This window comes from Urocitellus parryii, chromosome 10, assembly GCF_045843805.1.
Source record: "Urocitellus parryii isolate mUroPar1 chromosome 10, mUroPar1.hap1, whole genome shotgun sequence".
In the NCBI taxonomy this organism is placed as follows: Eukaryota; Metazoa; Chordata; class Mammalia; order Rodentia; family Sciuridae; genus Urocitellus; species Urocitellus parryii.
The window spans coordinates 76,260,948-76,277,764 of NC_135540.1; the positions used below are offsets into that span (position 1 = coordinate 76,260,948).

A 16,817-nucleotide genomic window follows, 5' to 3' on the forward strand; every position below is an offset into this window, starting at 1 on the left:
TTGTATTAATATTATACCGTGTTACTGTTTGGCTTATGTTTTCCTTCTGCACTACTTAAAAGTAAAGGCCCTTATATAGTTAAGTGCTTGGTAAATGCTTCAAGTTTCCTTTTTAATTTGAGAGTCCCTTTATTCTCAAGGCATGAAATAAGCTACCTCAAGTCTCAGAGAAAATGTTTCTTACATTATTAAGAGAATAAATTTTCTGTGTTAACAAAGCAATGATGCATTTCTTAAGGGATTTTACCTTATTATTTTATTTATGATGGCTTGACCATTATGCTTATGATTTCTATAATAAAGGAATTAGAGATCATGGTTTATAATAAATTTCTTACTAAAATGTAAAAATGTAGATAGATTATTGTATTTTCTTGACAATTTAGCTTCCCTGTTCTTGACATTGTAATCCTATCTCTTTCTCATTTTTGTAGGTTAATGATACAGATGTTACAAACATGACTCACACTGATGCAGTGAACATGCTCCGAGCTGCACCCAAGACTGTCAGATTGGTTCTGGGACGAGTTCTAGAATTACCCAGAATGCCAGTGTTGCTTCATTTGCTACCTGACATTACATTAACATGCAACAAAGAGGAGTTGGGTATGAAAATTCAAGTTTTGTGCAGTATAATTTTCTTGGCTAGCTTAAGAATAAGTACTCTTATGACTGAGAAAACAATTTCTATTCTTTGAAGGTTTTTCCTTGTCTGGAGGTCACAACAGTCTTCATCAAGTCATATATATTAGTGATATTAATCCAAAGTCAGTTGCAGCCATTGAGGGTAATCTCCAACTAATGGATATTATCCATTACGTGAATGGAATCAGCACACAAGGAATGACCTTAGAAGAAGCTAACAGAACATTAGACATGTCACTTCCTTCAGTGGTGCTGAAAGCAACAAGGTACTCTAATAATTCATGACCTCTGTTTATCTGCATGCATGCATTTCAGGCTTTTGATGATACTTATGTACTCGTACAAAAATTATACTGAATTAGTGATTCACTGACTAAACTGGCAGGACTAAACAAAATTAAAATAGACCTCCCAATACGAGATTCTAAAAACATTAAATGGATAAGTGAATACATGTATCCAGTTAGTAAGGTGGTCGGCACGTTTATCAGGATGTTTTCAGTTGCCAATAGTAGAAAATACAACTCAACTTTGTTTAAGTAAGAAAGGGAATTTATTGGCTTACATGGTTTTAAAAGGCTAAAGATTAGGTGGTCATCAGATGAAATTTGGCAGGCTTCTGGTTCCATTTCTTTACTATTTTCGGTTATTCCTTCCTCTTTATGTTAGTTTGCTTTATGATAATCAAATGACTACAGTGGTTTTATACCTCGCACATGTATACCACACTATCTAGAACAATCTTCAAACTGAGATCTCACCAGTCACCACTGGTAAAGCAGGTAATATTCCCTGGTTGTCTTAGGCCTAAATTAAGGTCAGTCCCTGAACTGAGGCAAAGGGATAAAAATAAATTGATTGGTTTTGGCCAGTCATGACAATTCCTAGAGCTAGGATGAGATCCTGGCTCTGGAACTACATCTGCTACTGATGAGATATAAAGCTACCACGTGCACTGTACCTCATTACAGTTTCACAATATTAAAAAGTGCTAATAACAATTCTTGTACCTTAGAATGGAAATAAATTGAAAAAATATGGATGAATTGCCTATTGCTTCTGTAACAAATTATCATAAATTTAGTGCTTAAGATAATATAAAATTATTATCTTAACAATTCTGGAGGGCAGGAAATATAAAATTGCTCTCACTGGGAAAAAACTACTGGGTCTTCAGAGCTGTATTCCTTCCATAGGTTCTAAGAGAAAACTCATGTTCTTGCCTTTTCTGCATCTAAAGACTGTTTTCCTTGGCTCCTAGCCCTCTTCTGTCTCTGTCTTCAAAGCCAGTCTTTGCTGCACTCTGTGCTTCTGCTGCCACATCTCTTTTTCTGACTTTCCTGTCCACCTTATTAAGACCCCAGTGATTACAGTAGAATCCTAATAATCCAAGATAATTTCTCCATCTCAAAATCTCCATCTCTTTTGACTTGTAAAATGGTCACAGGTTCTAAGAATTACAGCTTTGTCACTAGAACGTTAATCATCTTTTATTCTTGCTACTATGATGTACATGAATCTAGACTTTCTATGTTATGGACTATGTCAGTCAGCTTTTCAATGCTGAGATAAAATACCTGAGAAAAAACAACTTTAAGGAGGAAAGCTTCATTTTGGCTCACAATTTCAGAAGTTTCATTCCAAGGTCAGCTGGCCCCATTGCTTTGGGACTGAGGCCAGGTAGAATATCATGGTGGGAAAATATGGTAAAATAAAGCTACTCACCTCTTGGCAGTTAGGAAGCAAGAAAAGAGCAGGAGAAAAGGGCCAGGGACAATATATATCCTTCCAAGGAGTGCCCCTAGTGACTAACTTTCTCCAACTAGTCCCCTCTCCTACAGTTTCCATGACATCCCATTAAAGCCATCTGTTTATTAATCCATGGATGGATTAATCCACTTATGTGGTGAGAACCCTTATGATCAAATCACTTCCCAAAAGCCCCACTTCTGAATATCACTGCATTCAAGACATGAGTCTTTGGGAAACATTTCAGATCCAAATCATAACACAGACTAAGCCAAGTTATGTAAAGGGAAAATTCATAGACACAATTGTGCCTATGAATCTTTTTTTTTTCAAAATGTAGAAATGTATGAATTAAATCATTAATAAACTTGTTTGTTCCTTCTGAATCTTCAAGTTAGATTATATACTATTTTTCCTTGAATGTAATTCCTGACCTGCATCCTTCATATGTTTCTAAAACCTTATTTGGCATACAGTCATTTTCATAGGACTAACTGAATGTTAATTATTGGGAGGGAAGTCTTTAAACGAACTAGAAAATGTTTTTGTGAAAATTAACATTGCTGCAAGCCTTAGGTATAGCTGAATGTTTTGCCCCAAAATTAGTACTGTCTCCTTTCTTTCTTCCTCCTCCTCTTTCTCCCTTCCTCTTCCTCCTCCTCCTCTTCTCTCTCTCTCTCTCTCTCACTCTCTAACAGTACTGGATGGAACCCAGATCTCATAAATGCAAGGCAAGCACTGTACCACTGAGCTACATCCCCTAGGCCCCCTCATTTTTTGAGACAGGAGGTCTCACTAAGTTATTAACTCTGGTCTCCAACTTTCGATCCTCCTGACTCAACCTGTAGCTGGGATTATAGGTGTCTGCCACTGCACTGCACCCAGCTAGTAGATCATTCTTTACCCAGCCCTGAAGTCACTTTCTTTTATCCTTCTATTCTAGTAGACATCACAATCTCTTTCTTTATTCTTCCAGCTTTCTCTCCACTCTATTATGTACGTGGTGTGGTGTGTATGTATCTCATTTAAAGCCCACAGGTTTTAAATAGTAATAATGGAGGGATGTATATTTGTTGCAATTTTCAGTATGTCGAGAATTGTAAAGGGTCTGGGATTTTACCTTATTTGTAAGCTAATAAATTAGCCTGTTATTGTTTCGTGGATTCTAACAGTAGGCATAAAACTGGAATCAGTAATACTTCATTGCTAAGCACAACAGGTAGCATGAACTTGGTGTGGGTGTCATGGAAATGATGTATATAAGCCTAATAGGATTACTGCACAGGCAGTGGATTGTGGTTACAGAAGAGGAATAGCATAAGAAGAATCTGGAGAACCCACCATTTTATAGTAGCCAAAGAGAACCTGTTTGTTTAGAGTTTGGGTTTTTTTGTGGGGAGGTGTGTGGTTACTTCCCTCAAGGTTGCTTGCTGCAGATAAGACTTTTGAGAAATGGCCTAGATAGGAACCATCAGAGCCTTGCATCTGGGGGCTACCCAGCAAGCACATACATGGATGCTAGGGTATGTGGTATAATGCCTCTTTAAACACTGTACATACCTTAGGCAACCTCCTGTTCCTCACATATCAGCAGCAATAAGATTGCATACTAATCCCCTGTTCCCAAGGTGCTGTTTTACTGCTTTTCATTTAGGGTGGTACTATTCTTATAATCCTTTGAATATAGATATTTCATCTACATTTTCACTTTAATATAAAAGAAAAAACAGATAACAAGGAATTTAGATATTAAAAATATGATTTATGACTTCTAAGTTAAATGCTTTTTATTTACTTTTATTATTATTTATTTATCTACCAAGTAATAGTGAACTAAATTATTATTTGATGATGACTATTACCAGTGTTTTAAATGGAAAGGGAAATGTGTTGTGTTGACCCAAGAGTGATGTGTTGACCCAAAGCCCAAAGGAACATTACATAATAAAGTTATTCTTAATCTTTTGGAGATTGGGAATATTTCCATCCAGAAAATACATAAAGACTCTCATAAAATTTTGTCTGCAGCTTCAGGGGACACTTAGGCCCTCTGAAGTTCATCCAGAATAAAATTTCTAAAAGTAGTTAACAGAAGGTTCAAAGAATATTTAAACAAATTATCTTTAATCTTTGTCTTTTTTTTTTTTTTAAATCACACAGAGATGGTCATCCAGTTATCCCTAGTTCAGAGATGTCTGCAATTCCAATTCTAAAATCAACCCAAGCCAATGGTAAGTCCATATTAATTTTATGACACAAGTAGTTAGGGAAGTTTTCTTTTTTTTTTTTTCCTGAATGGCAAGTTTGAATGTTATAACTAAATTGGTTTTATTGCCCTTTCAGAATGTTTTGCAGGATCTAAGCAAAAATATTATATTTAAATGAAATCATCTCTGAAATTTAATTTATAATAGAAAACTAGAGAATAGAGTAGACCATGAAATTCACAGCCCATTTGAGCTGAGTTTTAAAGTTTTTTGTGATTTTAGTAAGTCTCTAGGATCCATACATAAGTTTCTATTTCCTATCAGTAAAATAAGTATATTATTAGTATTTGCTTTGTAAGGCTATAATTAGTCTCAAATATATTAGTACACATTGAACATGTATAGTCTTGCTTGCCACAAGGTAATTCATTCAGACATTTACTGAATTTCTTCTCTGTGCATTGTTCTGGGCATTGTAAATACAGCAATGTGCAAAGTATCTGCTTCACATTCTAGCATAAGAAGGAAAACAGTAGTAGTAATTGCTTTGGCAGCAGTTACCTTTTTTTTTTTTTTTTTTTTTGAGATAACTGAATATTAAACCCAGGGGTGCTTTTACCACTGAGCTATATTCCTTGCCCCCTTTTTTTTTTTTTTTTTTAATTTTGAGACAGAGTCTCACCAAGTTGCAGAGGCTACCTTGAACTTGGGATCTTCCTGCCTTAGCCTCCCAAGTTACTGGTATTCTCGGCCTATCCCACCAGGCCCAGCAGCAACGTCTTTTAATTTAATGCTAATTCTGGACTAGGCATTCTGCTAAGTGCTTTGTCTTCACGATAACCCCATGATTATAGTGTTACTATTATCATTTTATAGAAAGAGAAATGAGGCACAGAGAAGTTTGACAATTTCCCCAGGTTCACAGAGTTAATAAGGAGTAGAGCCTGGGGCTAGGGTTGTGGCTCAGCCATACAGCACTTGCCTAGCACGGGTGAGGCCCTGGGTTCAATCCTCAGCACCACATAAATAAATAAGTAAATAAAGGTTTAAAAAAATAAGGAGTAGAACCTGAATTTAAACCCAGAAAGTTTGGGCCAAGGACCTGAACAGACACTTCTCAGAGGAGGACATACAATCAATCAACAAATACATGAAAAAATGCTCACCATCTCTAGCAGTCAGAGAAATGCAAATCAAAACTACCCTAAGATACCATCTCACTCCAGTAAGATTGGCAGCCATTAGGAAGTCAAACAATAACAAGTGCTGGAGAGGATGTGGGGAAAGGGTACTCTTGTACATTGCTGGTGGGACTGCAAATTGGTTCAGCCAATTTGGAAAGCAGTATGGAGATTCCTGGGAAAGCTGGGAATGGAACCACCATTTGACCCAGTTATTGCCCCTCTTGGTCTATTCCCTGAAGACCTTAAGAGAGCATACTACAGGGATACTGCCACATCGATGTTCATAGCAGCACAATTCACAATAGCTAGACTGTGGAACCAACCCAGATGCCCTTCAATGGATGAATGGATTAAAAAATGTGGCAGTTATACACCATGGAGTATTACGCAGCTCTAAAAAATGACAAATTCATGGAATTTGCAGGGAAATGGATGGCACTAGAGCAGATTATGCTTAGTGAAGCCAGCCAATCCCTAAAAAACAAATACCAAATGTCTTCTTTGATATAATGAGAGCAACTAAGAATAGAGCAGGGAGAAAGAGCAGGAAGAAAAGATTGATATTAAACAGAGACACGAGATGGGAGGGAAAGAGAGAGAAAAGGGGAATTGCATGGAAATGGAAAGAGACCCTCATTGTTATAAAAAACTACATAAAAGAGGTTGTGAGGGGAATTGGAAGAAAAAACAAGGAGAGAAATGAATTACAGTAGATGGGATAGAGAGAGAAGATGGGAGGGGAGGGGAGGGGGGATAGTAGAGGATAGGAAAGGTAGCAGAATACAACAGTTACTAATAGGGCATTATGTAAAAAGGTGAATGTGTAACTGATGTGATTCTGCAATCTGTATTTGGGGTAAAAATGGGAGTTCATAACTCACTTGAAACTAATGTCTGAAATATGATATGTCAAGAGCCGTGTAAGGTTTTGAACAACCAATAAAAAAAAAAACCCAGAAAGTTTAATTCTGTACTCATTTGCATAATTCGGCCACATAAATGTAGCTTTTATCACAAGTACTAACATAGTATGCATGTTTGGCACTGAGGAATATAGTCAAATTAAAAATCACTTCAGTACTTGACAGATAACTAATCTTTTAGGCTATCAGACATTGTTTATAAATCCCAATAGTGGCTAAATGAAACCTTACTATAATAGATGTTTTTCTTCTCAAAGCTAAAGCATAGGGGTCCTTTTTTCTGCTTTATATAGTTCAAGTCCATGATAAAACTATCACAAATGTTTTTCTAGTGAGCTCTGGATGGCTCCAGAACTATTCAATGTTCTGGACTGCTGTGAAACTGCCTAGTGACCTATCTGTGAGATCTTCTGACTTGATTCCCATAGAACTAATTTATTTATGGGTTTTAAAACTGATCCTATGTTAATAATAGGCACTTTCCATAGTGACCAGAGTGTAAAATGGTACACCTATTCTGCAAAACAGTTTTAACGATGTCTTGAAAATTTAAACATGCCTACCAGTCATTCCATTCTTAGTGGATATTTATTTATTTATTTTGGTACTGTGGATGGAACCCATGGATACTTAACCACTGAGCTACATCTCCACCTCTTTTTATTTTTTATTTTGAGGAAGGGTCTCACTAAGTTGCTTAGGGTCTTGCTAAATTGCTGAGACTGGGCTCAAACTTGTGCTCCTCATGCCTAAGTGGCTGGGACTACAGGCATGCATCCATGCCCAGCACATTCCTAGTTTTGTTTTTTGTTTATTTAATTAAGCATATGTCCATACATAAAAACTTAAACAGAAGTCTCATTAGCAGATGGGTATAGGGATGTATGCCTGTAATTCTAGCTACTTGGGAGGTTGAGGCAGTAAGATTGCAAGTTCAAGGCCAGCCTGGTCAATTTAGTGTGAGACCTATCTCAAAAATTAAAACTTCAAAAAGAGCTGGGGATGTGGCTCAGTGGTAGAGCACTTGTATAGCATGCATGGGGCCCTGGGCTCAATGCCCAATACTGGAAAAAAGAAGAAAAAAAAAAAGAAGAACAAGAACAAGAGAAAGGAGAGGAGAGAAATATAAAAGAGAGGGAGAGAGGGAGAAAGAAATCTTTCTAGCAGCTTTTCTTGTAACAGCCAGAATTGCAAAAGACTCAAATGTCCAAAACTATTGAATGAATAAACCAATACTACTCAAAAGTATGGACAACGGATACATGCAACAAATAATTAAAATAATGTCAACATAAATATACTGAGGGAAAGAAGCCATACAAAAAAAAAGGATTTATATTGTTCAAAAAAGAATTTATACTGTATGATTCTATTTATACACAATGGTAGACAGTGCAAATTTGAGGGAAAGAAAACAGGTCAATGATCGACTGAGGTGAAACAGGGGAAGAAGGAGTTAAGAAACAGGAGGGAGAGATTATCAATAATATACTAGGATGTCTTATACTCTTCTAATATGATTTTTTGAACAAGTGGCTTATTATTGGCATGCTTTTATTTTTTCTGAAACTAATAGGATATGTTGCTTTCAAGTGAGAACAAAAGACATTTGTAGGCTTTTTAAATATCAGGCACAAAATTTTAGAGATTTATGCACAAAAATTCCATCTCAGGCTTCATCTTTCTATGTAGAATTATTGTTAGGTCATTTTCAAATAGATATCCTTGGATTCATATACCTGTGTTTGTTGTTTTAATTTTCCCAAATTCAACCATATCAATCTGAATCTCTTAAAAATATAATTTAATGAAATAAACAATAAATATATGACTTTTAATCATAAGAAAAAAGAGAATCTGCTCATTTTTAGTCTATGTATTAAATTTTTATACTGATAGTCTAAGAACTAAAATTAGTATTTGATTTGGAAATATATTGAGTCTTTTTCAGTTGTAGCTATAACATCTTTTCCTGTATTAAAGTGATATTCTTTTTAAAATAAGACAAATGCTTGTTTTCTTTCCTTAAATACTACATTGAATATAATATAGTAACTGTGATGCCTCCCCCATTCAATAGGGGTATTTTCTGTTCAATGTCTCACACTTGAATCATTCAGCCCCAATTAAGCTTTTATGTGAATAATTTTAAGAAATTGGCTTTTTTACTTGGTTTTATCACTTTGTGATGTGATCTTTTTTAGTATACTAAGAAAATAATAACCTCAGAAATGTGGGTTTTTGCCGAAGTCCGGCTGCAGCAAAATAGCTGGGGAGTGATGAACAACTTCTGTAGATTGATACAGCAGGAATAGGAGCCGTTTATTGTAGGACAACAGAGCTATTTATACATTTTGCACAGCTTATCTTAATTAGCATAAACTAGATACATCAATCAACCAATAAGGAATCTCCACACTTAATGGCTCGCTTTTGTTACTTCTCAAACCACTCCCTCTGACATTTGCCAGGCACCATCCAGACTTGTTTACGAACTCTAACATTTTTCTGGCAAAATACCAGGTGTTATTTTTGACTTATTTACAGACCTTAACAATTCCCCCTTTTGTTTAATTTAAATAAAGACCATAGTGGTTTTTACAGAAACACCATAAATAACCTGCTACAAACAGAAAGTGAGGATACAAAATGTAACAATACCAAGCCACTTGATGGCTCCATGCAAGAAGCCCTTGGAAAAATTATACCAGCAATGACACCGTTTGCAAAGATTGAGTTACAATTTGTTGTAGATTACAGTTTGTTGTCTCAGTCCAAGTAAAGCAGTATCTCATAGAATAACTCACAGTCCAGGTAAATCACAGTCCAGGTAAGTTCTGCAGGCAGCTAGCTTAAATCACAGTATAGGTAAGTTCTGCAGGCAGCTAGCTTGATCCGAAGTCTCATCCGCTTTTCAGCCGAAATCTCCTCCGGTTTTCAGCAACACTGGAAATTCTTCCATGTTCGTTTTCACCAGCACTGGGACGAAGGCAGGAACTCTGGATGGCTAAAGAAAATCCTGTAGCATTCCACTAAGAAAACAACCTTCTGAACAATTTAGTACATTATCTCAAGGGTTTTTTACATTTGAAATAAGCCTTAATAGTGCTCATTACTCATTAGCTTCCAGTTGTGGGAGAACCATTGTAGCTTAGTTATTGGCATTGGAAATGACCAAACATCAGGGACGCTGGTAGCGTCTTCTGCCAGCTGTAGCATCCTGGGCAGCCCCAGATGGCCCTGGGGAGTGTCCCGGACTCAAACTGCTACTGGACACAGGGAGCAAAAGCCTGGGAGACTGTGCCTCCAGGTCAGGTCTAGATTTGGGCTCCCGGCAGTGGAAGAGCCGGCTGCCGCCGCCGCTTGCAAAGTACTTGCTGCACCATGACCCGCTTGTGCACATGGCAGCTGCTGCACAGATTCACGCACCCTCCGGTAACGAAAAGTATTCAGTAATAGCCTTTTGCTGCAACTTTTTTTTTGATAATCCTTTTTTTTCTGAACTTTCTTTTTCTTTTTCTTTCTGACTAGAGTTCCTGGGCTTTTATCATCATATGCCGTAACTATTCTTGGTTCCACTGGGGTGTCTCTTTCCCTTATCAATTTACTTCTCACCCCTTCCATATTTTCATCACAAAGACAATACAATACACTGAGACAAAACAAGACACAAAATACTGTATCAATCTTCTCCATTTTCTCGAAATGGCCATTTTTCTTCTCTCTTTTCTTTCTCGCCCTATCTGCCTAGGGACGAGCAGATTGCTCCCGTCCTATCTATGGACGGGCAGCTTTTTTTTGTCACTTACTCCCGAGTGTCCCGGGGCTCCCCGTAACAGGCCACCATCTGTTGGGGGGGGGGCTACAGCAAAATAGCCGGGGGGTGATGAACAACTTCTGTAGATTGATACAGCAGGAATAGGAGCCGTTTATTGTAGGACAACAGAGCTATTTATACATTTTGCACAGCTTATCTTAATTAGCATAAACTAGATACATCAATCAACCAATAAGGAATCTCCACACTTAATGGCTCTCGTTTGTTACTTCTCAAACCACTCCCTCTGACATTTTGCCAGGCACCATCCAGACTTGTTTACGAACTCTAACATTTTTCTGGCAAAATACCAGGTGTTATTTTTGACTTATTTACAGACCTTAACAGGTTTTCTTTAATTATTTTATATGTATCATATAATCTTTTTTCTCCCACTTATTTATTTAGCAGTGGAAGGACCTAGGGCCGTGCATTCTGGGCAAGTGCTCTACCACTGAGCAACAGCCTCAACCCCAGGATTTTGAATTTGAATCATATTTTTACATAACTACTTTGTGCAGCAGAAATTCACATCTTCATGTATCTTTAATTATTGTGATGTCTCTTGTTTTGACTGGCTCATCCCCTGACTTCTGAGTTGTTCCTTTCAGGCCATCACAGTGTGGAACCTTCTGGCCAACCTGCCCTCACTCCTAAGAATTCATTCTCCAAGGTAATGTCATACTTTTTAATCTAAATAACTAACTTGTGTTTTGAACCAAAATGATTTCATATTTAAATATTTGTCTTTTTCAGATATAAGTATTGATAGTAAGGATATATTTTGGCAAAATAATAGGTTTTGCTAAGTAAAACACACAACAGAACTCTCACACAAGTAACACCATTTTGCACACATATGGCTCTTAAATAAGCTAATTACTTGAAAAAGTAACTTTAGTGTAGGGATTTTTTTTTAAATTAATGTGTAGTTCTTTTGTTTTTCTCATGGACCACAGGAAGAGAGAAAGAATGCAAATAAAAATAGAATTGCTCATTAACACCTGAAGGTGTTAATTAAATCTATGAGGAAAAACGGCAGTGGCCAAGTTTACTTGCTTGAAAGATTTAAGAAATAATTTATCACATAATAAAATGAGAGCTTGAAGCATTTAAGATTAGAACATTTAGTTGGGTGCCTGCTATCCCAAAGGCTTAGGAGGCTGAGGCAGAAGGATAGCAAGTTCAAAGCCAGCCTCAGCAACTTAGTGAGGCACTAAGCAACAGCAAGACCCTGTCTCTAAATAAAATATAAAAAAGGGCTGAAGATATGGCTCAGTGGTTAAGTGCACCTGGGTTTAATTCCTGGTACAAAAAAAAAAAAAAAAATTAGTCTACTTGTATCCTCAGGAACTGAAGAGGCTGAGGCAGGAAAATCACAAATTCAAGGTCAGTCTTGGCAACTTGGTGAAGATCCTGTTCAAAACCAATAAAAATAAAAAGGACCAGGGATGTAGCTCAGTGGTAAAGCATTCCTTGGTTCAAATCTTCAGTACCACCACCAAAAAAAAAAAAAAGATTAATGGAGAAATCTGGGAGTAATTTCACAAAACTATTTTAACACATAATAAATTTTATTTCATGGCCTTTCCTTAAGTCTACATGTGTGCCAGTTTGGCTAACATTTGTTTTTATGATTTTTCTTCTGGCATGTAATGTACATTTCTAAAATAATCACAGCTGATCTTCATTTACACCAATCTTCATTTAGTTGGACTGTTTTATCCTACATTCATCCCATGCAATCTGTTCTGAACCTCACTGCTCAAATGTCTTTTCTTGTAATGTAAAATGTCTTCCCATGTAAAATGTTTTCTTGTTCCTATAATAATCAGAAAATCTTATCATTTCAACAGGATTCTGGATATGAGCTTGATTTAGTGTAGGAGGAGAAAATTAGTTAAGTGACCACAAGCCCAAAATTCTGTGCCTTTCATCTCACTGTTATCTCACACTTGTGAGTCCAGAAAAAAACATTGCAGCATACATGGCTGACACAAAAATTAAAATTTCTTAGTATGTGCATATGTATAGATTGAGTTATAACAACACTCACTATTCTCTGTTAATTCAGAAGGTCTTCAATTTCACATAGCCGAAGCAACTGCATTTTCATGTATTTCTACTATTATTCATGCTGTGTAGTGTTTATTTTCTTTTTAATCATCAGCAAGTTGTTGAAATAGAGAAGGGTAGAATTTCTGTTAAGTTAACATAAAACTATAAAATCAGACCCTTTTGTTGTTGTTGTTGGAGTTAAAAATCTTTAAGGAAGCCTCCCTGCAGTGTTCTGTCCTTGAATGCAAATGTCTATAATATAAATTTCTGATGAAAAATGGTTTTCATGATCCAGGGAAGCTTTATTTTTTTTCCCAGTGAAACTTTCTGACATCATTATATCAGCATTCTTTTTTTTTCTTTTATTAGTACATTATAGTTGTGCATAATAGTTTGGTTCATTTTGACACAATCATACATGCATGGAATTTAATTTTGTCAGATTTACTCTGCATTTCCTCCCCTTTCCCATACTTCCTCCCTCCCTCTCCATCTCCTTCTTCTACTTCACTATCTTCCCTCTGTCTTTATGATACCCAATCTCTCTCAATTTTTCCCTTATTTTGCTCTAGCTTCTACTTGTGAGAGAAAGCATTTGATCCTTGACTATCTGAGTTTGTTTTATTTTACTTAGTACAATATTCTTCAGTTCCATCCATTTACCAGCAAATATCATAATTCCATTCTTCTTTATGGCTAAAACTCCATTGGGTTTTCTTAATCCATTCACCTATTGATGGGCATTGGGCTGGGTTCATAATTAGCTATTGAGAATTGTGCTGCTATAAACATTGGCTATATCACTATAGCATGCCGATTTTAGTTCTTTTGAATAAAAACTGAGGAGTGGGGTAGCTGGATGATATGGTGGTTCCATTCCTAATTTTTTTAAACATTCATTTTTTAGTTGTAAGTGGACACAATACCTTTATTTTATTCTCATGTGGTGCTGAGGATCGAACCCGCTGCCTCACACATGCTACTCGAGCACTCTTCTTCTGAGCCACAACCCCAGCCCCCATTCCTAATTTTTTGAAGACTCTCCATACTGATTTCCAGAGTGATTATACTAATTTGCAGTCTCACCAACAATGTATATCACCATTCTTTATGAAGAAATAATTGTGTTGCATCTACCACATGTCCTTTTTATCTTAGTATAAAGAGTAAGACCTTCAAAGCAAACCACAAGCTTAATTTGTACAAAATTATTTTAATTTATACTAATCATTAAATTTTGCATTTTTGCTCAGATCTTTTTTTTTTTTTCTTTTTTTCTGCATGTGTTGCTGGGTATGAAAACCAGGACCTAGCACATGCTGGGCAAGCATTCTACCACTACCTCAGCCCCATTTTTCTTTCTACAAGTTACACTGTATGAAGTGTTTCACAGTTTACCATTGCATTAGGAAGTTACATTATTATCTAGTAGTGAAGCCATTGTTGTTTTTCTTAAATTCACATGAGATATAGACTAAATTTGAAAATGTTTAAGCCCACAAGATGATCAGATCACTAAATTGGAGTGTATATCCATGTAATAGCCTCATAAATAATTAAAAAGTTGATTTTTTTTCCCGTTTCCCTCAACTTTTAAGCTTTTCTATTTCTAAAATATTCTTTGGAGGACAGGTTCCATAAAATATGCCTTAAGCAAGAGACTTCTGCAGTTCAAGAAACTTAATATTGTATATAATACATTTCTTTTCTAGTAACTCAAACTATATATTAGTATTGTAAGAATTCCTGGAATAAAAAATATTAATTTAATGTTATTTAATCTAGTGTTTCCAGATATATTTGATGATGGAAAACTTCATCCCCTTTGCACATTTAATTACACTTGTATTTTCTAGAAACACAGATCTAAATGGGAATACATAAAATGAATTTTGTAGTAAGGAAGAAGAGAGGGGCATTGTGCACACCTTCCTTATCCTAGAAGTTGGTAACATAATAATCTGATGATGTGTTTTGGTTTTATACTTTAGGTTAATGGGGAAGAAATAACTCAAGCCTTGCACCCTAAAGGAAATTATTCTCCTCCTCAGATGAAGGAATCAATGAACTTGACCAGGTCCAAAGGTAGTCATCCAATTACTCTAAATCCCCTAAAATTTTAAATAACAAAAGAAATATTAGGTATCCTCTCATTTGCCTTCCATGTTACTGTAGCTTTAAAAGGAAAGATGATTGTTCAAAGAAATAAAAGAACATAAAACTAATAGTTAATGGCATTAACATACAAATGCCTTCCATCTAGTTTAATCTCTGAGACTAGAACTACTTTTAAATGATTGAAAAGACAGCTGTCTTGTTTGATAGTGTTTCTTGCATTTTATGAAGTACCACTTCACAAACTACCTAATAGTTTAGGAAATTTATCTTTGAGAATGTTTTGTGTGACCTATTATATTCATAACCTTTATAACATAACTTGTGTTTCTTTCCCAAATTAATAACTTGAGATTAATTTAAGAATATAAACTTAAAATTATTAATGTCTCATGGAAAGGTATATCACCAACATTGGTTTTGATTAATTCTTTGAGCCACCAGACTAATTCTAGGACTAGAAATGACTGAGTCCCATTAGTAACCATAGCTGCCTTTCAAAGTAGATGCTTAAAGTTTTAAAAGACCTAGCATGTTGTCCCTTTCTTGTGTCAGTATTTTTAAAGTAAAATTTCTGTTTTTCAAGAATCCAACATACAAGATGATGACATTTATGATGATCCTCAAGAGGCTGAAGTTATCCAATCTCTGCTGGATGTTGTCGATGAGGAAGCCCAGAATCTTTTAAACCAAAATTATGTTACAAGAGATGCCTCTGTTTCAGGTAAATGAACCAAATGAATAAATTGATACTCTAAGGAGTACAAGGAACTCTCTAGGGAACATCTTTTTAGTAAATGTGAAAAATATTAGCATAATCCTCGTTGTTGAGTAATATTTTAAAAATAAAAGATTTTATCTCCTATTTTTGTCTTTTCCATATTTGTGGGAAGATTACCTTATTAATGAGATCAAAAACTGTATCACTAACATTATGGCTTTTATTTTTAGAAGTGATGGTCTAAACATTTTCCCCCAGTTATAATAAGCCATTGTGAAGGCATGCAATTTGTGTGTGTGCGTGTGTGTTGAGGATTAAACTCAGTGGATTGTGCTTGCTAAGCACATGCTTTACCATGTAGATAATTTTAACCAGAAGTCTTATACTGACTGACATGTACCATGTCATTTGTTTCTAACATTTACAGTTAGAACACTGAAACAATTTGTGGATATTAGTTTATTTACTGCCTTCTGTTGAGGACTGATGAAAACTTTTCTACTTCCTCAATAATTCTGTTAGTTTCTCTTGGCCTGTATGTTTCTCTCCCAGATACATTAAAGACAAATGGGAAGTTATCAGAAGAGAAAGCAGAAGATACAGACTGTGATGGCTCACCTTTACCTGAGGATTTTACTGAGGTAAGGATAATAATACCTAGATAAACAGCCTAGAATACTAAACTTCTTTAGAATCATGTGACTTAACCAGGAAGGTGAAATAATCTGAGATTGTTGCTTGTTTTATTGACAAATTATATTTAGGGGGGGGAGGAGATTAATTTTATATGTTACATCAAAGTGTCATTCAGATCAATTATTACTCATTCAGAAAGAATCATCATTTATTTCCTTCAAAAAGAAAAGAAAAAAGAAACAACTGGTTTTCAAAAGTATAATGGCTAACTTTCAAATTCTTATTTAAAATTTAAAATCTTCAGATCTTCTGGGACAATGGGCTAAGAGAAAATATAAAATAGTGGGCATATTATATTTAGGGTTCCTCAAACTCAGCATCATCCTATTTATACAAATCTGACCTTGCTTAGTATTCTAAAACAACTCTTCTATCATTCTTAGTCTCCCTACTCCATATCTTCAAATTGTCAAAGCTCTGCTGACTTGAATTCTTAAAATAGTTAACCATCCATGCATGTACTTACAATCTTATATGCACAATATTATATCTAAACATTTATAAATATTTAATATGTGTATATACAAGGAAGCTTATATCTATTGAATATCTATTAATCTACAAGAATGATTATATACATATTGAATATATCAAAATATAATACTTTTTGTAGTTTTACTTTATATATTCTTTCATACTACAGAATATTAGGAATTATAGCATTGATAGGTTCTTTTAAAAAAAAGTTTTCTGAACATTTAA

General features: G+C 35.4%; 1 protein-coding gene across 1 annotated transcript in view; it reads left to right on the top strand.

Annotated features, from left to right (window-relative positions):
* Positions 1-16,817, top strand: part of Ptpn13 (protein tyrosine phosphatase non-receptor type 13) — a 190,216-nt gene that overhangs the window by 155,744 nt on the left and 17,655 nt on the right. The window contains exons 34-40 of the mRNA XM_026413769.2: positions 435-606; positions 701-911; positions 4,555-4,625; positions 11,137-11,198; positions 14,575-14,668; positions 15,285-15,422; positions 15,972-16,060. Of these exons, the coding sequence (XP_026269554.2) occupies positions 435-606; positions 701-911; positions 4,555-4,625; positions 11,137-11,198; positions 14,575-14,668; positions 15,285-15,422; positions 15,972-16,060 (837 nt within the window). The remainder of the gene's footprint in view (positions 1-434; positions 607-700; positions 912-4,554; positions 4,626-11,136; positions 11,199-14,574; positions 14,669-15,284; positions 15,423-15,971; positions 16,061-16,817) is intronic.